The sequence below is a fragment of the Urocampus carinirostris genome, chromosome 10 (genome assembly GCF_059441175.1).
Source record: "Urocampus carinirostris isolate Australia breed hairy pipefish chromosome 10, RoL_Ucar_1.0, whole genome shotgun sequence".
Lineage (NCBI taxonomy): Eukaryota > Metazoa > Chordata > Actinopteri > Syngnathiformes > Syngnathidae > Urocampus > Urocampus carinirostris.
This window is the reverse complement of record NC_142358.1, coordinates 1,876,367-1,903,780: the sequence shown is the minus strand read 5'-3', so window position 1 is coordinate 1,903,780 and position 27,414 is coordinate 1,876,367. Positions and strand designations below refer to the sequence as shown.

Sequence of the window (27,414 nt, the reverse complement as noted above, 5' to 3'; positions counted from 1 at the left end):
AGGGCTCAGTAATTTCCAACAATAGCTCATTCTTAGTTGTGAATAGAGGACGTGCCAACAGCACTCACACTCACATTTGTTCCTGTTAATGTGTGACCTTCACAGTGTGACCTTCACCGAGTCGCCTTGGGAAATGTGCAGCCAAGTGAGTCACTGATTAGCCTGGCTGCTGCATGGTTAGCATTGCTCTCCGGTTGCCCCCTAAAGGCCCAAACGGGAAATTCATATTACCATGACCTAATTTAGGGGTTAGGAACCTTTTTGACCCAAAGAACCATAAAAGCAAAAATATTCGTATTCTTTTTGAGAGAGAGACACATCATATATTGCATTTTAAGACAACAAAACCATCAAAGCGGCTCTCCAGACAAAAGGTAATTACATCTTCAGTACATTTTATTTCACTGTGTGATGATTGATGATTTGATAAAGTCTATTAAATAATAATAATGCCCGATAATAATGCCTGTGTCCCGTAGCAATATAAATATACCACTTAATATTCGTCTCCCTCCTGCAGTCACTTAAAAGTGCTGATGCTCATTTTGACTGCCATTTTTGTCCTAAATAATGGTTTAAAACAAGAAGCAAGTAAAGTTCTTTTGTAAAATAATATCAAAAAATACAGCAAACAAGGATACCAACGTATATGTACCTTCAGTGCTCTAGGTGCTTTGCTCGGGCTTTTGGGTAAAACGTTTGTTTTGGGTTAAAGTTTGTTCTGTGAATTTTCATCATAAAGTGTCTCAACAAGGCACCTAGATTTATGAGTTTCCATAGAAAAAAATATTTAGCAATTTACAGCCACATCAGGTGGTGGTGTGACACCTGGATTGTGAACTGTTGTTTAAATTGTGTACTATATATACTAGACCTGGACCTTTGAGCATCAATACTGCATCGCAAGTGCAGCGATTTGCTCTACATGTGACAATATGTTAAATGATACCACAATTTCGTTTTATCTCCGTGCCACATGAAAAGAGCCATAGGTACCCGACCCCTTACCTGATTCATTTTGGTTGTTGACATTAGATGATATTTATATTCATCGACAATCCTGAAGCTGACAGTTTACCGCAAAAGGTTACTAGTTTGATTTGCATTTATATAACAACAATTATCATGTTATAACTATATAATTACCATGATGAAATGGCATTGGATTCAAACTATTTAATTCAATTTACTTCACATTTAAATACATTTTAAAAGGTAAAACCTGGATCGAATCGGCCTATCATTTTATCATTTTATTTTATATTCCCCTTTATCTTTTGACGAAAAATAAGATTAGAATACAGAAAAAAATATTCAAATTGTTTCATTTAAATAACTTAATAAGTTAAACTAAAGCAGAATGGCAGCACAGTGGTTAGCGCGTGCATGACACAGTTCTGAGGTCATAAGATCAAACCTTCCTGTGTGGAGTTTGCATGTTCTCCCCGTGCTTGCACTCCGGGCACTCTGGTTTTCTCCCACATTCCAAAAACATGCATGTCTGTTTGATTGGCCGGTCCAAATTGTCCCTAGGTGTGATTGAGCGAGTGAATGGTTGTCTGTCTCTGTGTGTCCTGCCCACTGCCTGAGGATGGCTGGGATGGGCCCCAGCACCCCCGCAACCCTTCTTTCTTCTTCTTTTTTAAACTATGAAAACAAAATAAAATACTTTAATCAATTTACATAAATGTATATACATTTAAAGGCAGATTATTTTAATGGTTGGATGCGCCTATTTTGATCATATGTCCACGTACATCCTAGAAATAATATAGTAATATCTTGGTACTAACATAGTCACCTGCCTTCCGAAGCTGTGCATGCAAGTAAAAGTTTTTTTCTAGTTACTTGCTCAATTAAGTAATTCATTTTTTTCAGCCACTGCCAGTGTATAGGCAGATGTTTTAGTGATTGACTTAGCCTTTCGTGATTGTGCTTCTAAGTGAAAACCTGGTGATAACATTGTAACAACATAGTAATAACATAAGAATAACATAGTAAGGCAAATTTTTGAGTGGTTGACTCCCTATTCAAGCGTACTTCTCAAAATACAACTTGGTAAAAACCATAATAACAGAGTAATAACAACTTATTATAAATCTCATATCAAATTGGTAGCCCTTCTCTTTTTATTATTTTATTTAGGGTTTTATTTTATCATCCACGTTGTATTTGTGTACAGTGCCATGTCTTCAGCTGTGGCTGCTTTAAAGGGTTTTTTGAATAAAGTTGAGAAGAGTAATCAATAAAAAATGAAAAAAACCTTGTGACCTCTGGTGTAATGTAACTACATTATTTTGGCTTTTGCTATTTAGAAAAATAACAACTACGGCATATGAGGCATCTGACTAACTAACCCGAGTTTCTGAGCGTGACTGGAAAGAATGCGGGAAAAAAAAGCATTGTGAAGCATTCCAAGGACAGGATGTGGAAATGTCAGACAAACGGGACTCTGTTTAGTGCATTTGCTGCGTGACGTTGGCAGGCTACGGTTTTTTAATCGCGCAAAAGAAATAAAACAAGTAAACAGCTATATTAAAGATGGAAATAAACTAAAAAAATATATTAAATAACTGTCACTGAAGCTGTGTGTCGTTTGTGTTGCAATTACAGTAATGACAATATTGTTGTGATCAATTGTTTTTTAATTCCAAAACCAATGGTATTTTACTAAATGTATTTGTATTACCTTTTAATTCAAATTTCAAAGCATTTTTATCTTGTTTTTGTAGTTAGAATTCTGTGGATATGTAGGATTTTTAATCCAGAAGTTTTATACATTTTCAAAACATGATCAATTATAAAATTAGTGAGCACATATTGTGATAATTTGTTTGTTAATTGATTTTTGTTTGCAATAATTAAATAAGATTAACATAATTAATTCCAGATAAAAATCATGTAATAAATAAATAATGTTGAATACATTAAAAAATGAATTAATTAATTTGAATTTTAAAAAATGTCACTGTACTTGGGCAATTTGCTTAATACAAATCAAAGAAGGATTTTGAAATACCCCTGAATGAAACCTACAAAATTCACCACACGATCACATGGATTAAATTATTAAAAAAAACCACAATGTTTGGGAAAATCGCACATTGGACATAAAACCAAACTATTGAAATATTCCAGACAGGATATATATATATATATATATATATATATATATATATATATATATATATATATACAGTATATATATGTATATAAATAAAAAGGGTTTCCACCTGGCACTCCGGTTTCCTCACACATGCATGTCAGGTTAATTGGTCGGTCCAAATTGTCCCTAGGTGTGAATGAGGGATTGAGTTGTCTGTGTCTGTCCCTATGTGCCCTCTAACTGGCTGGCAACCAGTTCAGGGTGTCCCCTGCCCACTGCCTGAGGATGGCCTGGATAGGCTCCAGCACCCCTGCGACCCTACTGAGGATAAGCGGTGCAGATAATGAATATATATCTTTATCTCGATAGATATCTAGATAGAGAGAGAGAGATAGAGAGAGATATTAAATCTCTCTTATATATATATATATATATATATATATATATATATATTATACAGATAAATATAAATATTTATATAGGGCAGCAAGGCGGCACAGTGGTTAGCGCGTGTGCAGCAAAATTCTGAGGTCATGAGATCGAATCCTGTGTGGAGTTTGCTTGTTCTCTCCATGCTTGCATTGGTTTCCTCCGGGCACTCCGGTTTCGTCCCACATTCCAAAAATATGCATATCAGGTTAATTGGTCGGTCCAAATTGTCCCTGGGTATGAATGAGCGAGTGAGTTGTCTGTTTCTGTGTGCCCTGCGACTGGCTGGCAACCAGTTCAGGGTGTCCCCTGCCCACTGCCCAAAGATAGGTGGGATGGGCTCCAGCTCTCCCGCGACCATACTGAGGATAAGCGGTGCGCATAATGGATGGATGTATGGATATATTTATATTGAAATAATTAGTCGTAATACAGTGGGACCTCGCTATTTCGCGCTTCGACGTTCGCGGGTTCAGAGCTTCGCGGGCCTAAAAAATAATAACAAAATAAAATAATTTTTGAAAAAAAATATATATATATACTTTTTTTTAAGCATTTTTCAAGGGGCGTTGCTACTTCACAGATTTTCACTTTTCGCGGGTGGTTTTGGTCCCCATTAACCAGGTCTAAAAAATAATATTAAAATCTAAAAAATATATATATTTTTTTTTAAGGTGCGCCGCTACTTCGGGGATTTTCACTTATCGCGGGTGGTTTTGGTCCCCATTAACCGCGATAACCGAAGTCCCACTGTATATACAGTAAAAACTATTTGGGTAATTAACAAATTTGATTTTTTTTTTTTTAAATAAATATTTTTTCCCCATAGAATCCAATAGATGGTCACATAAATAATTTACTCATATCAGATATAATTAAATAGAAACACTCACAATGGAAATTAAAGGAATGTTATGATAGATAAAATAAAAAGATCAACAATATATATATATTTCTTTCCTCCAAAAAATCCACCAGATGGTCACATAAATGTAATTATTTTCAATAAATAGAAATCTAAATTTTTGTAAAAAAAAAAAATCACACAATGTAAATTAATGTAGCATTTTGAAATAATTCAGAATATTATTTTGTTTTAAATTGACAGGTTTGACCAAGGCGTTGCCTCTATTAGCAAGCAAAGCTTTGTCCGGTTTACCATCATAAATTTCTTTGCCGACACGAAAAACACTGCTGGCAAAATGGCTCAGTTCCCTGCAAAAGCCGCTGAACGATGTCCGATCGCAGGTCGAACGTGGTTCCTCACCACCTTTTGCACGTTACACTTACGCTAACTTGGTCCTCTCTATTGTCAGTCAATACGTCTTATTTAACGCACCCATGTGGGCTGAAGGTCAACTTTGTCGGCATGTAAACAAAAAACGAGCAGGGATAGACATCTGGAGACAAACTCTTGCCAAACGCGATCCGTTGTGGAAAATACTTGATATTTATTAGATTTAGTGCTCTTTTAAGTCAGACACAACTAATATTTGACAAAACTTCAGTTTTGATTGTTACGATAATGTTTGAATCTGAAGTTCCAAATGTTCAGAATTCAATTTTTTTACAATAAACAGTCAGCACATTACTTTTGTCCTCCCTCAATATGTTGATTTTTTTAAAAAAATACATTTTGCTTTTGTATGGGACAATATTTTCCTACCGATACCCAGAGTTGGGACACATTACTTTGAAAAGTAAGAAGTTATAGTTACCCACTACTTTTTCTAAAAAGTAACTGAGTGTAGTTATTAACTACACCATAGTAAAGCTTACAAGGAAAAGTGACTATTTGTTACCTCAAAAGGAGTTGTAGGGTCAAAGTATTTGACATTTTCTGAGCAGTATTTGAACAGACATGAGTGTTATAGAACCTTGCAATGTGCATTGCACCTCACCAGCAACATATTTATCCTACACTTGAAGTGCAACAAAAATAAACAGTAAACATTATATAATAATATAAAGTGAGTTCAATCAATTAATTCACCCTCAAATCCTGAGACAATTGGTCAAGTAGACACAGCCTACAGTACATTAAGTATTTTGTTGACCACAAAAGTCAATTGTAAAACAATATAAATTGAGTTTCACTCTATACAATAAATCACAGTCTCTGGTCAAACAACTGCTCAAGAATACATATGCTACTGTACTTCAAGTATTTTAATACAACAAAAGTGAACAGTTCAACAATATAATGTGTGTTAAACACTGCAGTGTAAATACAATAAATCAAACTCCCAAAACCTGAGACACTAGTCAAGTAGAAATAGGCGACTCCACTTAAAAATCAACAGTGAAACAGTATAAAGTGAATATCCAATCCATCTGTGATGTTATGTGCTTAGTAAAATAAGAACTAAAATACCCAAGATGCCACATTGTTCTTGAGCATGCTCAGTTTGTCCCCTAATGTTTACTGTTGTATGTCATGGTTTATTTGCGAGTGGCTGGTAGTAAACACCTATACACGCCAACACGCCTCGTCTCTAATTATTTTAAGTAACTTAGCACTTATGACCGTCAGTAACGGTGACGGCATTGTAACGACGGAAAAAATTGTTACATTACCCGGTTACTGAAAAAATTACCATGTTAATAACAGTGTTATTTACAACAGGCATTATTCCCAACACTGCCAATACCAGAACCTAATAAAGAGATGGAGAGGAGACACAACCAAATAGCGTATTCAATGTTTGGTCAGAATTCTGTTTTTCAATGTCAGAAAATGATCAAACAATGTCAAAATATGTTAAGTAGATACTGTGTTTTAAGTCAATCACATAGATGTTATCTGACTGATACTGGAATGTGGAGTTAAGTAGGGTGACGTTTGCTTGTATATCAAAGGTGTCCGCGACAACTCCACCACAGAAGGAACCGCCCTACCCAGGAGACCGGATCCAAGAGCTGGTACACGTCATACCTTGCAAGGGCAGTCTGAATTTGGCCAACCAGAAGGCAACAAGAAGAACTGGATCTAGTGATCCCAAGAGCCAAGAAGAGATCCGCAGGTTTGAGAGTGTTCTCCATTCGGGCCTTGGTGCTGTGGAATAAGCTTCCCCCTGAGATTCGATCTGCAACCTCAGTGGAAATGTTTAAATCTAAGCTTAAAACACACTTCTATTATATAGCATATGAATAACTTATATTTTATGTTGACAATATCTGCGCATCATTTGTTATTGCAATATCCATTGCAGCCTGGTCATCCTGGAAGGGGCATTGCCTCATGTGGAGTCCCTTCTCAAGGTTTCGTCATTTTCTTCATGTTGAGGTTTTTGAGTTTTTCCTTGCCTTCATTTGGGTTTTAGATCAGGGGATGGTGTAATAGTCTGTGGTTTGCAATTATCTGTGGTCTTCCAAGCCCTTTGAAGCTCTGATATTAGGGGCTATCCAAATAAACATGACTTGACTTGACAAAATCATGGCCGGTCCTGACCAAGTCTCAGCACAACATGCAGTTAGAGAACCTTGCCAAGTCAGCAGCCAAGCTTGATCAAGCTATTGGCAATGTTGTGCTATTAGTCGTCTGGAAAATCGAAAATATATTCTAAGAGGAATACAAATGGGTTCTTAAATGTAGTGTCGCTGATTGAATACTATGGCATGGTTTATTCTTATGTCTTTCGAGCTCAGGAGGAGATATGATCAAGTTGTGATACTATTTTTGAAAATAATCCAAATATATTTTAATAAGGTGCATAAATGCTTAAAATCCTTCTAACAAATAGTGTCGATAGATTGAATATTATAAAATGGCGTACAGTGACTAATTGTTTTGTTGCCCCAATGCTTTGTGCAATTACAAAGGAGGTAAAATGAAATGAAAATGAAACGATCTGCATTTATATAGCGCTTTTCAAGTCAATGACTTCCCAAAGCGCTTTACAATGTGCTCCACATTTCCCAATAGCGGCCTTGCAGCCATGTAAGGCGCTAACCTGCTTATTGGGGGTCTTAGGGGTTCAGTGTCTCACCCAAGGACACTTCGACATGTAACACAGACGAGTCGGGATTCGAACCGGGATCACTTGATCCCAAGACGAGCGCTCTACCTCCTGAGCAACTGCCGAGACCAAGTTGTGCTCCTGTTTCTATGGAAAATCAAAATGTACTCTAATGAGCAACATAAATGCTTAAAATCGTTGACTAATTGAATACTAAGATGACCAAATATGAGATAGAGGGGAGGCACAACCAAGTTGTGCAACTTGTATAGACAACAAGTAGTGTCAGCTGACTGAATATTATAGCGTGACTAAAAGTGATTAATCATCATGTAAATGCCTTATGTAAATTGTGAAGAGGTAAGAAGAGACATGACACGACCAAGTCGTGCTATTATTCGTGTATAAAATCGAAATATACTCTTAAGAGTAACAGAAATGCTTGGAATCTTTTGAACAAGTAGTGTCAGCTGATCAAATATTATTACAACCAAATATGAGATAGAGAGGAGAAACTATAAAGTTGTGTTACTACTTCTATAGAAAAATCTAAATCTATTTTAGGAGGAACATAAATGCTTGGAATCTTTCCAATTAGTAGTCGCCACTCATTGAATATTATAACAGACAAATGTGAGACAGGGAGGAAACACGACTAAGTTGTGTTTTAAAACATGAAACGAAAATCAAAATATATTCTCATGAGAAACACAATAATCTGGGTTTTTCAAACAAGTTGTGCTGGCAGCATGTGAGGAATTATCGAGTTTCTCCAGTGTCTCATGCACTTTATGAAGCGTTTTAAAGAAGACACAACTAATTTGTGTTACTACTCTTATGAAAAAAAATCCAAATCTTTTCTAAAGGAGGACAAACATTTTTTGAATCTTGCGAACAAGTTACGCTTGAATATTATATAGCTCAAATATGAGGTAAAGAGCAGAAACGACCAAGTTGTGGTGCAACTTCTAGGTGTCAAGCGACTCATTATTGCGTCTTTTCAAAAACTAGTTTGGTTAGCTTGCAAAAAGTCAGAATCATAACAAGATCTTAAGTAGAACCATAGACCGAAGTAAAAAATCTAAAGCTTCACAGGACGGGAAATTCCTATTGCACAATTCTCTTGGAAGAAATAGTGCATGGACTCTAGTGTGCTTGCCAAAACTACAATCCACAAAAGTCAAACTAGTCAATTCCTAGCATTCCCCCTGCTGCCCCCCAAAACCCCCTCACATTCCCACCCCCATACCTCCAGCTATCCTTTTGAGAAGCTGCTGCCTGGCAATGATCCTGCCAAGTCTGTAGCCCGATCTTCTCCGCCAAGGGTCTATCCTCAGGTAGATGTCCCGGTTCTCAGGTGTCCCGATTCCCAGACCCCCTACACCAGCACCGTCTAGGGGCTCACGTACTTCTCGAAACATGTCCCCGGAATAACTTGAGGTCAAACAAGCCGACAAGAAAGCAAGTTCTTTACACTGAGGTGCAAAAATCCTCGAGCGAGCCGAGTGGGACGGCTAGGGGCGGGGCTACCAGGGGGCAGGGGCCATCACCTGACCCCGGCCTCGGCCAATGGAGGGAAGAGGGAAGAAGTCCTGCCCACCTTGCTGAATTAGGGCTCTGTGTGAAGGTCTGGCCGCAATGGAGGGAAATATAAATACTGTCGGAATGCTGAGCCAGTGAGACAATTTTGAGAATAGAACTTTGTTTGTTTGGATTTTATTTTAGAGTCCAGAGAGCTTCAGAACAACTCATGTAGTGTGGCTGCAAAGCATGTGTGCAAAAGGTGGCCAAACAACAATCGGAAAGTTGTATAAGTGCTTTAACAGCTGACTTAAAGCTACAGCAAACAAGCAGAGGAGTACATTTACTCAGTTACATTTACTTGAGTAAGTTTTGGGAAATTTCATACTTCTAGGAGTATTTTGAAATCCCTATAGTTTTACTATTACTTAAATAAATTTGTGAAGAAAAAACTACTTTTACGCCGCTACATTAGGCAACATTGAAGTCTTTACTTGTTTACTTATTTGATCCCCTCCTCGTAAACACGTGTGTGTCTTCATTATGACGGAGAGCACCGGCAGGCTCTCCCATGTTTAACCAATCAAATGTAGCACACTCGTCGTGTCAACATATTCAACTTCAGAGGGGGAAATTTTGTTAGCGGGTGACACAGATCAAAAATGTTGCTTAGCAATTCCGACTATGAAAACACAGAAGAGGAGGAGCACACCTGGCCTCACATGAAAAGCATTTTTCCCTAATAAGGGTGCAAAACACCATTGCATATTGTAGCTATGCAATGTCTCCTTTGCCTAAACAGAGATTTAAGAATTCAAGATCGAACTTGGGTAAACATGTAGCGGTTAGTTGCCTAAATTCTAATCTTAACTTTACTTTGGTTTTATTTGGTATTCATTACTTGCTTGTTTTATTGTTGTTTGATATTCGGTTTACACCGAAATTGGGTGTCCTGAAAGCTGCTTTGAAGTAAAATGTATTATTATTATCATCAACCATCCAGTGGATACACATACATACATACATACACACACATGCATACATATACTGGACTGTCTCAGAAAATTAGAATATTGTGATAAAGTTCTTTATTTTCTGTAATGCAATTAAAAAAACAAAAATGTCATGCATTCTGGATTCATTACACATCAACTGAACTATTTCAAGCCTTTTATTATTTGAATATTGCTGATTTTGGCTTACAGCTGAAAAACTCAAAAATCCTATCTCAAAATATTAGAATACTTCCTCAGACCAAGTAAAAAAAATAATTTTACACCAGCAAAACTAAATCAATCATTTGAAAATGTCCATTGATGCACTCAGTACTTGGTTGGGAATCCTTTTGCACGGATTACTGCATCAATCCGGCGTGGCATGGAGGCAATCAGCCTGTGACATTGCTGAGGTGTTATTGATGCCCAGGATGCTTCGATAGCGGCCTTCAGCTCATTTGCATTTGTAGGTCTGGTGTCTTTCATCTTCTTCTTAACTATACCCCACAAATTCTCGATGGGGTTCAGGTCAGGGGAATTAGCAGGCCAATCAAGGACAGTGATGCCATGGTCAGTGCACCAGTTACTGGTGGTTTTGGCACTGTGGGCAGGTGCCAGATCATGCTGGAAAATGAAATCCTCATCTCCATAGAGCTTTTCAGCAGATGGAAGCATGTAGTGCTCTAAAATCTCTTGGTACACAGTTGCATTTACTCTGGACTTGATGAAACACAGTGGACCAACACCAGCAGCTGACATGGCTCCCCAAACCATTGCTGACTGTGGGAACTCCACACTGGATTTCAAGCAACTTGGATTTTGCTCCTCTCCAGCCTTTCTCCAGACTCTGGCACCTTGACTTCCAAATGAAATGCAAAACTTGCTTTCGTCTGAAAAGAGGACTTTGGAGCACTCTGCAACTGTCCAGTGCTTCTTCTCCATAGCCTAAGTCAGACGCTTCTTCCGTTGTCTTGAGTTCAGAAGTGGCTTGACCATGGGTATACGGCTATTGTAGCCCATTTCCCAGACACGTCTGTGAACTGTGGCTTTTGATACCTGGACTCCAGCCTCAGGCCACTGTCTTTGAAGCTCCCCCAAATTCTGGAAGCGGCTCTTCTTCACAATTTTGTTAAGGCTGCGGTCATCTCTCTTGGTTGTGCAGCGTTTCCGGTCACATTTTTCCCTTCCAACAGACTTTGTGGATGTGCTTTGAAACTGCACTCTGTGAACAGCCTGCTCTTTGAGAAATTTCTTTTTGTGTCTTACCCTTCTGATGGAGGGTATCAATGATGGTCGTCTGGACAGCAGTCTTCCCCATACTTGTGATTTAGATCACTGAACCAAGCTGAGTGTTTTTAAGGCTCAGGAAACCCTCGCAAGGTGTTTCGAGTTAATTAGATAATTCAGGTGATTAGTTGAATAGCCTACTTGTATACTTTTTCATGATATTCTAATATTTTGAGATAGGATTTTTGAGCTTTCTTAAGCTGTAAGCCAAATTCAGCAATATTCAAATAATAAAAGGCTTGAAATAGTTCAGTTGATGTGTAATGAATCCAGAATGTATGACATTTTTGTTTTTTTAATTGCATTACAGAAAATAAAGAACTTTATCACAATATTCTAATTTTCTGAGACAGTCCAGTATCTCATCTCATTAGCTACACCGCTTATCCTCAGTAGGGTCGCGGGGACATACATATATATGTACATACACACACATATATATATATATATATGTATATATATATTTTTTTTTTTTCTCTCTCGGTATGTAAGGCGCATTGGGTTATAACCAGGCCACAGCAGCGAGAATGCTTGATACAAATGATTCACGTCCATGATTCAAATTGAATCGTTTCTTCCGGCGCCGTCACGAATGGCAGCCACTCCAGCAGCTCCAGTGTTATTTTCGATTGTTCTCAGCTCAGGGATGCTGCTGGAAATGTTAATTTCCCTTCGGGGATGAATAAAGTATATATATATATATATATATATATATATATATATATATATGTATGTGTGTGTATGTACATATATATATGTATGTCCCCGCGACCCTACTGAGGATAAGCGGTGTAGCTAATGAGATGAGATACTGGACTGTCTCAGAAAATTAGACGTTCAGCCGTTGCAAGTAACACCGAAGAACAAATGGCTAGCAGTAAGCCATAACCTGCAGCCATTTGGCTAACACATGTAGCTAGCAAGTGAAGCTACAGACAGTACGGTTGAAGATTGGAACAGTAACCTTTATGTACACTGTACTGTTAAAAATACAAATAGCAGCTAGTACACGCGGCATCCAAGAGGTTAGAGAAGGAAACTGTAAAAAAAGCTTATATAACACAGAACTCAGTGAAATTCAGCTGTTAAATGCTAGTGATATAAGCAACAGGCAGGACTAGCTAACAATAACATAAATAGCTAGCAGTGAGCTACAACCTGCATAAACTGTGGTTAACATGAGTGGCTAGCAGGAGAATCTACCAAGATACCCGGTAAAAGATCACAAGAGCAAGCTTTATTTACACAAGGCAGCCAACTGTAACAATGGTAGCTAGCAGTGAGCCAGAGGCGTGTTCAGGAGAGTAATCAGACATGTAGTCGCTTGTTAATCGCTTGCCGCGCACTGCTGAACGTTTTGTAATCGCTCACTGTGATTGCCTTACTGATCCAAAATGGCCGACGACAGTACAATGGATTTCGTTCTACAGCTTGCTTTGAGCGAGTTGGCTTACATGAGCGACAGTTCGCATATTGACACAGTTAAGGTTATCCTAAACGCAGTGGAAGGGTCATACCTGTCTTGCATTGTTCACAAACATTACCAGGCAATGTAAGACGATATATTACATCGCCAACAGCACTCGTCAGGGTGAGATCCTCCATCTTCTGCACTGTCGACGCCATGTTGGAAATCAAAGTAAGCGGTCTTTCTCCCGTGATTACTCGGGCACGCGAGCGCTCAATAATCACTGGCCGTTCAGAAGCTAGCGATAGCTAGCGATAGCAATCGCTCACTCTCCTGAACACGCCTCAGAGTCTGCAGCCAAGTGGCTAACACAAGTAGCTAGCAGGTGAAGCAACAAGAGATTACAAAAGTAAGCCTTCTTTACACGGAACTGTTAACAATTACAAATGCAGGTAGCAGTAAGCCACAGCCTGCAACCAAGTGGCTAACAAGAGTGATTAGATAAGGAAACAGTAAGAAAAAGCCACAGGTTCCTAAATCATGGAACTCAGTGACGTTAACGTGCTAGTGACCCTGAAGCAGGAAGCAGGAGTAGCTAACAATAACAAAAATGGCTAGCAGTGAGCCATAACCTGCAGCCAAGTGGCTAACACCAATGGCTATCAGGTGAAGCTACACACAGTACCGTAAATAATTGCAAAAGTAAGCTTTATTTACATTGAACTGTTAACAATTACAATAGCCACTACCAGTGAGCCACAGCCTACAAACAAGTGACTAACAAGAGTGGTACGAGAAGCAAACGGTGAGAAAAAAGCAGCAGGTTCCTGAATCACGGAACTTAGTGACGTTTAGCTCTTAAAGGCTAGTGACACTGAAGCAGGATGCAAGAGTCGCCAACACTAACATAAATGACTAGCAATGAGCCATAACATGCAGCCATGTGTTTAATAGGAGTGGCTAGCAGGAGATGCAAATAAAAAGGCCAGTAAAAGAGCAAGCTGTATTTACACAAAGCAGCTAACAGTCACCATGTTAGCTAAATGGGAGCCATAATCTGCAGCCAAATAGCTAGCAAGAGAAGCTTATTTGAAGCACCCAACAGTAACAATAGTGGCGAGCAGCATTTTTCCTGCCTTTTATCCTGATGGTCTGTTATCTTTTTTTTCCATTAAAGTCTTTATCTGAATGATAAAACTTTTTCTTGCACAAGCAGCTGTGGAATGCGACTGAAGGATGAAGCTTACAGTAACGGCTAGTTTTAGATAAATTAAATGTGTCACTGAGTAAGTTATCACTATCACTATATATGAGTTTTCCAGCTATATTAGTTTTATTATTCAATCATCACTTAATTAATTTGATAATCCCATCAATCAATCAGTTGTTATAAATGCACCTTTTGCTTATCCACATATTTAACTGAAATATTTACTTTCTGTACTCATTCAATATTTCATTGGGTCCATTAATTCTTTCATTTTCCAATATTTTTTCCAAGTACCCTTGAATCTCCCAAACCTGATCAAAACACCTGCAAAAGCCTGTTAGATCAAGTATGAACTAAGTGTTCTTGTGAATAAGTACTTCCCTGGAAAATTAGTTTAATTTTATATTTTGTCAAAACCACAAATTTTCCTATAAAAAAAGTGGCGAGACATTTTTCGATGCCTTATGGAGGTAATAGTGTATTGTGATGACTGGCCCAGAGTATACTCTCTTTTATTTTATCTGGTAACTTTTTCATAAAAATCCTCATATGAATCGCTCTCTTCAGCTTATTTATTTTTCATCCAAATACTCCGTCTGGTCCCTGGATTTGAACACGCGGCTAGACAACGACTGTCTATCTTGACAATTGGTGACCCCCAACGTTAACACTAGCCATAGCTTGTAGCCAAGAGACATAAGTGGTTAGAGAAGTAAACAGTGGCTGAAAAAATTTCACAGATCTTGACAAACATAATTTTTGGGGCTCATCTGTTTTGGGGATATAGCCGTTGGGAAACAGCAGTGGGACAAGGTAGATTCAATAATTTTGGTCATTTGGGCTCCCGTAGTAGCAAGATGGCCACCAAACATGTCAGTTTCTTCAAGTTGTATCACACATTTCTAAATCCATGAGTATTGTTTATGAGCGTATACAAGTTTTTTTGTCTATTATTAAAATCAGTAGTGATATATTAAAATGAAGTATTTCTAAACCACCAGCGGGTAACCGTATAACACATTCTGGGGCTTTAGGACTATTTTAGGTTGCTGAATATTGTCCTCAATCTGTTTTATGACTGAACAAGCTCTCCTCTCCTACCTTAATCCAAGTCCTGACGCGCCTAGATAGTGACGTCACATCACTAGAGGTAATTTTATTGGGCACAGACAGCTGTCTTAATTCATAAAATTGAAATGGAAGCGCGTGATTTGGCGCACAGGACAACCTCGAAGGTCTTTGTCAACTCTTCGCGCGTTTACTTCCGTGATAGACCAATGTTGCATTCTGCCCCCTTGGGCTAGTTTGGAACCTTGAGCAAAAAACATTAAGGAGAAATGATGTCTGTCTTCATTTATTGTATGAATATATTTTACTGATCAAATTTACAATGCAAAGTAAATATAGTCTAACCCCATTAGCGGAATATTTATCTTATTTTTACTTGTTTTAAAATAGTTTGTACCTTTTCTTGAAAAATAATAATAAAAATACCAATAAAACAAGAAAAATAATCTTTTAATGTTGCTTATTATGTCAAATCATATTATTTATTCATATAACACTTTTCAGGCCACGAATTGCAACTCAAAAGGCACGCGCAAGTATGTGAGATTCTTAGATGTGCTTGAATTAACTCTTCCTTTTTCATCTTTCTGGGGGTTTGGTATGGCATTTGGATATTTGAAACAATCCTCTTCTTACTTTCACCATTTTCATCCTACAATGAAAAAAAAACACGTTATATCACCCCTAACGCTCCACCTACTTCCCTTCAGCTTAATGTGCTTGATGACCGGAACATCGCTGATAAAAATAAGATAAAAGCAAAAAGGCGGAGGGAACAAAATATATAAAGGCTTTTTGAACTCAGTTGGGCATTGTTAACGCATACTTAATAGAGAACATATATATTTTAAACTTATTAAGCACATCTCAAACTACGCATCCTACATGTATGTAATGTTTTTCTTAATTTACTAAAAAGTTTTTTTTTTAATACATGGTAAATTAAATAATTGTTAATATTATACTGTAAATTTAAATAAAGGCTATTCAAAAATTATTGACTCAGCTTAAATATATTGAGTTAATTTATAATTTCTATAAAGACAGCTCAAAGGTTTTAGGCATGTTTCTATTTTCCATTATTAAAAAAATACTTTTTTTAAAACAAGAAAAATAATCTGTTAGATGAAACATGTTTTATCATCATGTAGAGCAGGGATGGCCAACCCGCAGCTCGCGAGCCACATGCAGCTCGTGAACTAGTTTCATGCGGCTCTTTAGGACCTGTAATAAACTAGTTTCATGTGGCTCTTTAGGAGCTATAACATGATATGCATCAAACATGTTTAGCCAGTGCTGTAATTTGCCTTTACTACAGCTAGATGGCACACCTTCAATCTAAGCCTGTTTGATTGACGTCAAACGAGCGGCGATATAATATTTGCTTGACAAAAACGTATTGTGAAATTACAAGTACATGAAATGGCAGGTAAAAAAACACACCGCCAAACAAAAATATGAAGAACACAGGACGTTTTTGCCAGAGTGGGAGAGTTTAGATTTTTTTATTGAACATAATGGCAAGCCTGTCTGCCTTATATGTGACGCAGCATTAGCACACTTCAAAGCTTCAAATCTCCAGCATCACTTGAGCTCACTCCACCCTAACATCGAACAGGAATTTCCAAGAGGGACTGAACTTCGTGACAAAAGTTGTTAACGATGAAAAGTAAGGCAGAAAAACAGTTGCATTTTTTTCAAAAATGTATGAAACACTCAGACACCGTAACGCTTGCATCGTATTAGTTAGCTTGGAACATAGCACGGGCTAAAAAGCCATACAACGAAAGGGAATTCATTAAAAAATGCCTCATTGACGCACTTGAAATTTTGGCTTCTGGAGACTACAAACTAAAACAGAGCATATCAGATGTTCGACTGTCTCGCCAAAGTATGGAACGAAAAATATCTGATATTAATGCAGCTGTTGAATCACAGTTGCACACTGACCTTCAAACATGTGAATATTTTAGTGTGACATGGGATGAGAGCTGTGACATACAAGACAAGCCTCAGCTGGCAATATTTGCGCGGTCTGTGTCAAATCAATGTGCGATCAATGAAAAACTCCTTGATATCATGCCATTAAAAGACAGAACCCGTGGCGTAGATGTGAAAGAAGCAATGATGGCTGCGTTTGCAAAAGCAAATCTACCCATACCCAAACTAACTGCAATAGCTACGGATGGAGCGCCAGCCATGATCCGATCCGTGAACGGGCTTGTGGGGCTGTGCAAAGCTGATCAAAAATTTCCAGGTTTTTGGGATATCCACTGCATCATCCACAGGGAGCAACTCGTGTCGAAATCACTGAATTTTGACAACGTCATGAAACCTGTAATGGAAATTGTCAACTTCATCCGCACACATGCGCTAAACCACAGGCAATTCAGGAATCTCATCGCTGAGCTGGACCAAAGGCTTCCAGGCGACCTGCCGCTGCACAGCACTGTGAGGTGGCTGTCAAAGAGCCAGGTACTCTCTCGCTTCTTTGAGCTGTTGGATGCAGTAAAACTGTTCATGAAAGAGAATTACAAGGACTATCCAGAGCTCTCAGACCTCAAGTGGATTATGGATCTGGCATTTTTAGTGGACATCGTATGCGACTTGAACAGACTGAACCTTACCCTGCAGGGTAAGTTAAAAATGCTGCCTGACCTAATGCAAAGTGTGTTTGCATTTGTTAATAAAGTAAAGCTGTTTGAGGCGAATATTAAAAAGGGCGATTTCACACATTTTCAAACTCTGCTAAAAGCCAGTGAGCCAGTGAGCAAGTGACCATCGCTGCCCTGAAAAAGAAAAGACAGCTACGCAACACTGATTGAAAAACTGGAAGAAAGCTTTTTGACCCGGTTCTGTGATCTACAAAAGAAAATACCACAGATTACATTTCTCGTCGACCCATTTAATGCAAAGACAGACTGTTTGAAAGCACCACTCGTAACGGATGAGGCTGCGGCTAAGTTGGAGATGATTGACTTTTGTGTGGAGGATCGACAGAAAGCTGTTTTAAGAGAAGGTACAGTTGAGTTCTGGAAAAGTGTGCCAATTGAAAAATACCCCAACATCAAACGAGCTGCGCTTAAGATACTGTCCATGTTTGGGTCAAGGTATGTCTGTGAGTCTGTGCCGAAACATGTAAAATCAAAGAATAGATCTCTTTTGACTGACACTCATTTAAAAGAATTGCTTAGAGTAGCAGTAACCGAATACAACCCAGATTTGAAGAAGATTGTACAAGATAAGGATTGCCAGAAGTCTCACTAAGCTGCAAAGTAAAGAAATATGTTATGCTTGAACTGAGAGTTTGTGTGTGTAGAACAGTGCTCACAAAGTTAACTTTTGAAAATTATTGATATTATTGTGTTGGTGTGGTTATTTTCATCAGATCTACTCGAGTAGAGATGTGTGCTGAATGGTTGGCCCCCCCTGATGTACAGTATGAAACCTGCAGGTTCGAGAGCGTTTGACATTTAGACCAAGTTGATTTGAAATGCCCTGCCCGCTGTGATTCGATATGCAACCTCAGTGGAATTGTTTAAGTCTAGGCTTAAAACACACTTCTATTATATAGTTCATGAATGACCTATATTTCATGTTAACAATATCTGTGTATTGTTTGTTAATGCTACATCCATTGCAACTTGGTAATCCTTCTGATTTGATTTTTATTTTAAATTATACTTTAATTATTTTATATTTGTTTTTAATTTTATAGTTTGTTAATGATACATCCATTGCAGCCTGGTCATCCTGGAAGGAGGGGTTACCTAATGTGCATGCCGATGTTTTTGAGTTTGCCCTCATGTAGGTTTTAGATCAGACACACACAATAAAACACAAATCAAATTTCTTTCAAGTGGGCAAAATAGTCTAATAGACCTAATAAATACTAAAAAAAAAAAGAGTCGAGAAAGAAAAATTATACAAAAAAAAAATGCTAAATAGAGATACATATCAATTTTGAATAATTTTGGAAAGAACAACTTTGGGTTCAGGTGTCTAATAATTTTACCCATTTTAAGTATTAAATATTTCATATTTTTGAGTGAACTCATTCAATGCCAGACGTTTCCCTCAAATGGGAATAGCAGAAGCAAGCCAATTTTGCCCACTTTGACTTATTCTTGAAGGCCGACAGAAACATGTGTTCTGTAGCTCGGCTCATCTCTGAAGAGTGGTACAACGCTGTGCACCAGGGGTCGGGAACCTTTTCAGCCCAAAGAACCATAAAAGAACAAAAAGGAAAAAACATGTTTTTTTTTTAATTACGAGATCTATACCATATGTTTCAAGACAAAGTTTAACAAAACCTCCAAAGCCGCTCTCCAGACAAAAGGTAATTCTAGAGCACATCTTATTTTACTGTGTGACAGTTGACGATTTGATAAAATCTATAAAATAATAATGCCAGAGCCTGTGTCCTATATCAATATACCACTTAAGATAAAATCTATAAAATAATAATGCCAGAGCCTGTGTCCTATATCAATATACCACTTAAGATTGGTCTCTCTCAGTTACTTTAAAGTGTTGGCGTTCATTTTGACTGTCATTTTTGTGCTAAATAATGGTTTCAAAACAAAGTGCAAGCAAAGTTATTTTGATAAAATGTCACAAAATACTGCAAACGAGAAGGATATCGCCGTATTTACCTCCAGGGGTGACTCCACTGAGTAAGAGAGAAAAGGGAGTGCATTGCACTGTGTTCAGAGATCTGCCCACTTCTACCTCTCACCAAATCAAATTGCTCTGAGTGGTTTGCTGGCGTTTTTATGTGTTTACAGTTTGTTTTGTTCGTTTTCATAATAAAATGCCTCAAAAGTCAACATACATAAGTTAATGAGCTTAAATTTAAAAGAGTTCTTGAAAACCTACTGCCAAAACTGTGTAAGTTGGTGTAAACTGTAGTTGAGAAAGTGCACTATACAGTGGAACCTCGGTTTTCAAACGCCTCTCAGTTCAAACAAATCGGTGTCCGACCAAAAATTTCAAGAAATTCTTGCTCCGCTGTTCGGTCAAAAAAAGAGTTCGAACGCCAGTAATGCGTGAGTGCGTACGCTAGGGTGCGATGCCGAGCGGCGTACGGGTGTTTTAGCCCCTTATTATGACTCAGAAGAAAGTCAGTGCAAGCAGCAAAGTTGCTACAGGTGAAAAAAAGAAAAGTAGTGCGTACAACTATTGCATTTAAGAAAGAAATAATAACCAAATATGAAGGAGGTGTGCGAGCGCCTTCTGCTAACCACCACAAAGGTAAGAAATCCTATTCATAAGATCACGATAACGGGAAAGTACGATTAGCCTGGGTTAGCTTTAAGTTTACGTTAAACATTCAGGGTGTTGGAACGGAGCCCAACATTGAGGGTGTTGGAACGGAGCCCCCTTTCCAATGAACCGCTCACCACTTGTTGTGGAGACCCCGTTGTTAAATGACTTGTAAATGACCAGATTTTTTTTATTTTTACACGTTCATGTTAGGCAAATCTTTTGTACGGAAGATTACGATAACGTGAACGTACGATTAGCTTGAGTAAGCTTTATGTTTACGTTAAACATTCAAGATAAACATTCAGGGTGTTGGAACGGATAAAAACGATTTACATTATTTTTAATGGGAAAAATGATTTTGGTGATCGAACAAATCGGTTTTCGAACAGGGTTCTGGAACGGATTATGGTCAAGAACCGAGGTTCCACTGTATATGGTTTGTTGGTTGGTTGGATCCCTTAACCACTAGGGTTGTAGGGGCACAATTTCCTGCCGTGTGTCTTGGGCAAATACAGGCTGGTGGCGCCCATCCCTCTCCAGGCCAACATATGCTTCCACCCGGTCTCGGACCAGGGACCTTTTGCATGTTAACCACTGGACTGAATTGAGTTAAAGCTCAGTGCTGCTTCTGCTTTGCATGTGTCAAAATTGGGATTTAGCCACTTGACTTTGAGACGTCACAAAGAAATGTGCTAAATTTTAATTTATCTCCGAGCCATTTGTACAAATGAAAGGAGCCATAGGTTCCAGAACCCATCTGCTGTACACTGTAAAACAGCGGCGATCAGATGATAAGGATATCGGAGACAGATAAGGAGGCTTTTCCTGCTACTGATAACCATGTGAACCAGTACGGCTTCATGTGCTGTTCAGCAAGCTGTCGAGTTTACATTCTTTTTTCCAATGCTTTCCAGGCAACATTTTATCTTTTTGGCCACTTATAAGGCTAAATTTTGTCTTTCTTTCCAGCTAACTAGCTAGATTTTTTTTAAGCTTTCTTTCTGTCTATTCAGTTGTTGTTTTTACTTTTTCGGCTAGCCATATAGATATAAAAATATTAAATAAATTAAATTAAAATAAATAAATAAAATAAAATAAATTATAAATAAATTATTAAATTAAATAATATAGATATAAATATATTTTTTGTTTCTGTTCACCTAACTATCAAGCTACCTTTTTAGCCATTTAGCAAACCGTCTGGCTAAGTTGCTACCTTAAAAATGCATATTAAACTGGGTGCCCTTTGAGCTAATTAGTAACAAAAAGTAGCTCTCAGCTTGAAAAAGGTTGGGGACCCATGGCATAGGACATATCAAAAGAAAGATTCAACCCTTAGAAAATTAAATACGTTTCTAGCTTTTACGATTATTTCGTAAACAACAGTCAAACATTGCTAAGTTTCTTGAAAATACCAATAGTGTCTGACAGTCGTCATCGTTCACTCGGGAATTATGAGAAAAACGGCTTTTAGTGAAAGAATGCATTTCAAGCAGAACTTTAATTTTGGTGCTTTTTCTCTGGATTTGTGATACTTCCAATATCTGAAAAAAATGTTTTCCCAAAACACAACGACACTTTTAAAATAAAGTTTTTTGCAAGAATATTGAAATTATACATTAACACTACATGAACTTTGCAAGAATTTTTTAGCGTCCGATGTTTCCGGTGAAGCAGTAGCTCAGGAGGTAGAGCGCTCGTCTTGGGATCAAGGGATCCCAGTTCGAATCCCGGCTTGTCCGTGTTACATGTCGTAGTGTCCTTGGGTAAGACACTGAACCCCTAATACCCCCAATAAGCAGGTTAGCGTCTTACATAGCTGCAATACAAGGCCGCTATTGGGAAATGTGAAACACGCTGTAAAGCGCTTTGGGAAGTCATTGACTTGAAAAGCGCTATATAAATGCAGACCATTTCAGATCATGAAAGTTAAAGGGACAGTGTGTATAATGTTCCCACTATATGTCACTGTATTCTACTGTGCCACTACTTCTCTACCTCCTTTTTCATTGTTTGGCTTTCCTCCTACTTTTTCTTTTCATTCCTGTTTTGTTTTTGCCTCTTTTTGTTATGTAATCTTCCACATTTTTTATTCCATAAAAAATGTTTTCCCTTCTTTTGGTCAAATTTGGTGAAAGGCTGGGTAGAAAATAGAAGAAAAAGGGTGGTCTTTGCTTATTTTCAGTCTCCGTAGTTTGTAGTCTTCTTTGGATTCATTTTTTGGTTGCACTACACTTTACAGCAATATGTAGCACAAATAAATCACTGTTCCTTTAAAAACAGCGGAATGTTTTAATCAACTGTTTTTGTGGAAAACCTCATTCTGCCCAACCTCACCCGAATGCTAGCTTCAGCGGCCCCAGACTCAATTGAGTTAGAGACCCCTGATTTAGGCTTATTCTGTTCACAGAAGACACAAAACATATTTTTAGTGACAATGATTATTGTTCGGTCTTGCAATGTTCTATGTTTAAAATAATTGATTGTTGGATGATTTGTGTCTTCTCACCACCATCTAGCGATGTCTTAAAGACACTGCAGTCAAGTGCGTGGTGAAGGATTTTTAATTTTATTTATTTGACTATAAGGGATTTAATATAATACAAATTACATTTACTGAATGCGGGGCAGCAGGGTGGTTAGTGCGTGTGCGGCACAGTTCTAAGGTGTTGGGAACCTCCTGTGTGGGTTCAAATCCAGCTACCAGACTTCCTGTGCGGAGTTTGTATGTTCTCCCCGTGCTTGCGTGGGTTTCCTCCGGGCACTCCGGTTTCCTCCCACATTCCAAAGACATGCATTTCAGGTGGATTGGCCGGTCCAAATTGTCCCTTGGTGTGAAAGAGCGAGCGAGTTGTCTGTCCCTGTGTGCCCTACGATTGGCTGGCAACCAGTTCAGGGTGTCCCCTGCCCACTGCCCGATGATTGCTGGGATGGGCTTCAAGCACCCCCGCGACCCTACTGAGGATAAGCGGTGCAGCTGATGAGATGAGATTTGCTGAATGCAGTGGGGATTTTTCACAGGGAAGGCTTGGGGTCAGTGTGGTCTGGACAAGAATGATGTTTAAGGAAAAACAAGAACGAGGACAAGGGTTAAAGCGGTAAAAGGAGACAAGGTTTCTGATAAGCTTTCTTGTTGTGAGTCCTTCAGACATGGCGGCGTCTTTCGGCGAGGAGGTAGCGACTAGGTGGAAGCCACGTGAGGAGTCGGCCAGGGGAGGAGTCAGCACGCCCCATGGGGAAAGACAAAGGACGAAGAGAGAGAGAGACGGGTGATCAGATCGGAGAACGGGAGATGGGAGGCTCGACGAAGACTAATTAGACTAATTCTACAATAATTAGGCTAAATTTGATGGAATTCACGTAATAAATACTTTAAGAAAATAAATCCGCCCCCGTGTTAAAATGCCTGTCTCTTGTCAATATATTTTCCCTAAAATTGAAAAAAAGAACATGCATTGTTAGGAGAATAAAGTTTGTGCTTGGTTAATGGAGTCAGATAACTAATTCGAACAATTAGGTAAACGCTACATTTATAATATCGTTTTTTTTCCCTAATAGTGGTTATTTTGGAAAGCAGGGAGTTAGGCTTTCAGTACATATGAGACAGACCGGTGTTCTGCACAATGTTCAAGTGACTCTGTTACCCACAGTTACGGTAAGGAAATCATCAAAAACTCCTCTTAATCTAAATTTAAGTGAAATGCAAAATGTTTTAACCAGCCAAACACTCTGGGTGCCCAGCACCCCGAAAGCTCTGAACCTAATCACTCCCTAATTCAAATCAAAGTTTGTTTGTTTGTTTTACTGAATGAACGTTTTTTTGTTGTACCACTGGAAGGCACTAAATATTAAACACTCTCTTTAAAGACTCACTGCTTTCAAAGGCACAAATTGCTGTCAGCATTGTGCGTGACGATCGTTCGTAAGTTGAATTTGTTTGTAAGCTGCTTGAGTGCTATATTTTGTATGTTTAAGGCTTGTATAGGTAACCTGTATTGTTTTGTACTTTAAAAATAAACATTTAACAAAATAATATATATAAAGATAAATAAAGATAAGTTTAACTTTAACTTGGAAGATGAGCTTCAAGAGGTCTGCCTCCGTGGTAGAGTGGACGAAAAAAAGCGATCCAACTATTTTCTCAACAGCATCAAGCATTCTGATTCCACTTTCATTTCAAAAGAAATGGCTCGCTTCTTCTTTACACTTTACACCAACAATATTGAATAGATAAACAAGATATTAAACAATAAAAATGTCAAAGTTCTTAACGCTCTGGAGATTCAGTACAGTATGTTTACACACAAACTAGGAAGAGGAAGCAGATTCGGGGTGGATGCTGGGTGACCTCTCACAGTGCCAACACACGCCGGTAGCAGCGTAAAGAAGCACTACAGTAATGTCCTGTTTTCAGAAGAAGATGCACACAATAAAAAATTTAGCTTACAGCAATGTCCGGATATTTTTCGACATCCCCCCAAAAATTTGTATCTACCGATTTTCGTAAGTCGAATGGTCGTAAGTAGGGGAGCGTCTGTATATTTACTAGTATATATTGTCATTATCTTTTGACTATTCTTGTTTGGCGCGCCGGACGAAAAATCCTGACATGGTATGTGCCCCGTGGGCCGTAGTTTTCCCACCCCTGCTCTGGGTGCTCAGCACACCCAAAGCTCTGAACTTAAAATTGCCCCAAAACATGAGACATTCATTATTTCATGCGATAAATTTCAGGGATTTACTGACAATTAGATACTCTAACCGCCTATTATGGAGGGTCTTCACTTCCTACTGACCTGCCAGCCTCCATGCTTGCCCCTGCTCCTGCTGGCTTGTTGCATTCCTCCAAAGTAAACTCCAAAGTTTGAAGGTGGAGCTCCTCAGCTGCTCGCTCAAGCACCGACGAAGCTTTAGCCTGCTGCCCGACGTCCTTTCATAAGTCATCGTAATCGGACATCATCTAAATTAGATTAATTATTCCACAATTTAAAAGAAAACAAAACAATAATAATCCTTCGGTCGTGAAATGCATTCCTTCCACGCTTGCAAGCAGATGTGCGTACGCGTGCACTAAATGCGTGTAGAGAAACGTGCGAAGGACCAGAGAATCTCCCGAGTGATGCGTTCACAGCTATGGGAAATACAGAAACGCCAGGGGGAAAAGTCAGAACACAGATATGTAGAGAGCACTATATTAGTCAGCGCTCTATAGCAGCGCACGAACTAGCGTTATACAGGGCGGCCACATTGGTTGAGTCAACGTTCCCATCAATGCCAACAGAGCTGGCCCATGGTGTAAGAAAACTAAGCGGCTGCTTAGGGCCCCACGACCGTCGTGTGCGAGTGATGATTATTGACATATACTATCAGATATATGTAAATTTACAAAAAAATATATTTTGTGGTCTGCACTATAAATCTTAGCAAAAATAATATTTATTGGGGTTTCTTGTAGCCCCTGAAACTACAGGTCAAGGCGTGACTGAGCTAATTCTTCACAACCTTGAAAAACTAAATATCCCCTTTGACTATTGTAGGGGCAGTCTTATGATATCGGCACAAACATAAAGGTGTGCAAGGTAGGCCTTTAAAGAAAAATCCATGTGCTTTATGTGCCATGTGCTTTATGTGTGGAGTTTCTGTACATTTGCTGTTGCAGAAAATCTAAACAATTTTTTTTCCTGTTACCTCGTTTTATGTGCCTCTGTGCATGTAAATGTTTATTTAAGTATTTGTTTGAGTTTAAATTCAGTACATTTGGACATTTGTTCTTTTCGTAAATATATAACAAGGAATAATAAAGAAGATTGTGTTTGGAGTGAATAATTGGTTTATTTTGTTACTTTTAGATGGCCCAAATTACTTTAAATGTTCCCACTTTGTACAATATCACTTTTGCAGTGGTAGGTAGAGTAGCCCAAAAATACTCAAGTAAAAGTAATGTTACTTCAGAATACTATTACTCTGCAAAAATGCTAGGGGCCTCAAGATATATCGACCCAGGACCATCTGTGGAGAAAAGGGAAAACAGATGCAGCGCTTAGTGGAAACACTCAGTGAGACGAAGGAGGACACCAGTCAGAAAGCACCCAACAGTACAGGAGACCTCTTCGCATCTGCCGCACCCCTCCACCACAGAGTCCCCTGTCACACAACTCTGGTGGGGGAAGCCGGCTCTGCGTTAGAAGGGAGAAGTTTAGCTGGGAACCTTGAGAAGATGAGCAGTGACTGGCCATCACTGCCGGCCCGCCGACTTGAGGGCGTTGTGGTTCCGGGTCGAAACGCCCAGTGACAGTTGGACACCAACTGATTAATTCTTCTCCTGGTTCAAAGCTACAGTCACTTTTTGAGTAACTGGGAAAGATAGCACTAATTTGTGTATGTTATAACTGAAGTAGAAGTAAAAGAAGCAATCCAAATACTTACTTGAGTAAAAGTAAAAAAGTACTTGGTGAAAAAATTACTCAAGTACTGAGTAACTGTACATCACACTAGCCCATGAACTCGAACAACGGAGACATTGCATGTTGTGTTTGGCACCCTTTTTATCAGAACATACTTTTGATGTGATGCGAGGGGTGCTTCTGCTCTTCTGGGTTTGCCAAGCGACATTTTTCAACTGTAAGTACTGAAAGTTCGCTAGCAGGAGCGACCGAACGGCACCCGCGGTAAAAACCCTGTCGTGAATTTGTCTCCGATCGTCCCGGGCGGACGTAAAATCGCCCAGCTGTACGACTCTTAGCGGTGGATCACTCGGCTCGTGCGTCGATGAAGAACGCAGCTGGCTGCGAGAACTAATGTGATTTGCAGCTGCGATTGGCTGGCAAGCAGTTCAGGGTGTCCCCTGCCCACTGCCCGGAGATGGCTGGGATGGGCTCCAGCCCCCCCGCGACCCTAATAAGGATAAGCGGTGCAGATAATGAGATGAGATGAGATTTTTTTTTTGAAGGGGCGTCGCTACTTCGCAGATTTTCACTTTTAGCGGGTGGTTTTGCTCCCTATTAACCGGGTCTAAAAAATAACAATTAAAAAAATATATATATATAAATATATATATATATATATATATATATATATATATATATATATATATATTTTTTTTTTTATTTTATTTTTTTTGAAGGTGCGCCGCTACTTCCGAATTTTCACTTATCGTGGGTGGT

At 38.8% G+C, this 27,414-nt stretch overlaps 1 protein-coding gene and 1 pseudogene across 3 annotated transcripts in view; one reads left to right on the top strand and one right to left on the bottom strand.

Annotated features, from left to right (window-relative positions):
• The window catches only part of stard13b (StAR related lipid transfer domain containing 13b), a 70,373-nt gene extending 45,014 nt beyond the window's left edge, over positions 1-25,359 (bottom strand). Inside the window, exons 1-2 of one of the 3 annotated variants that reach the window (XM_088345197.1) lie at positions 8,744-8,882; positions 1,418-1,647 (exon numbers count right to left, since the gene is read on the bottom strand). In XM_088345197.1, the coding sequence (XP_088201323.1) occupies positions 1,418-1,499 (82 nt within the window). In that variant the 5' untranslated portion in view covers positions 1,500-1,647; positions 8,744-8,882. Of the gene's footprint in view, positions 1-1,417; positions 1,648-8,743; positions 8,955-25,047 lie in introns of those variants that run through there. The other 2 variants (XM_088345196.1, XM_088345195.1) reach the window with 2 other exon arrangements.
• A 1,625-nt stretch (positions 25,360-26,984) lies between these two features.
• Positions 26,985-27,130, top strand: LOC148357461 (5.8S ribosomal RNA; annotated as a pseudogene).
• Positions 27,131-27,414: the final 284 nt, after the last annotated feature.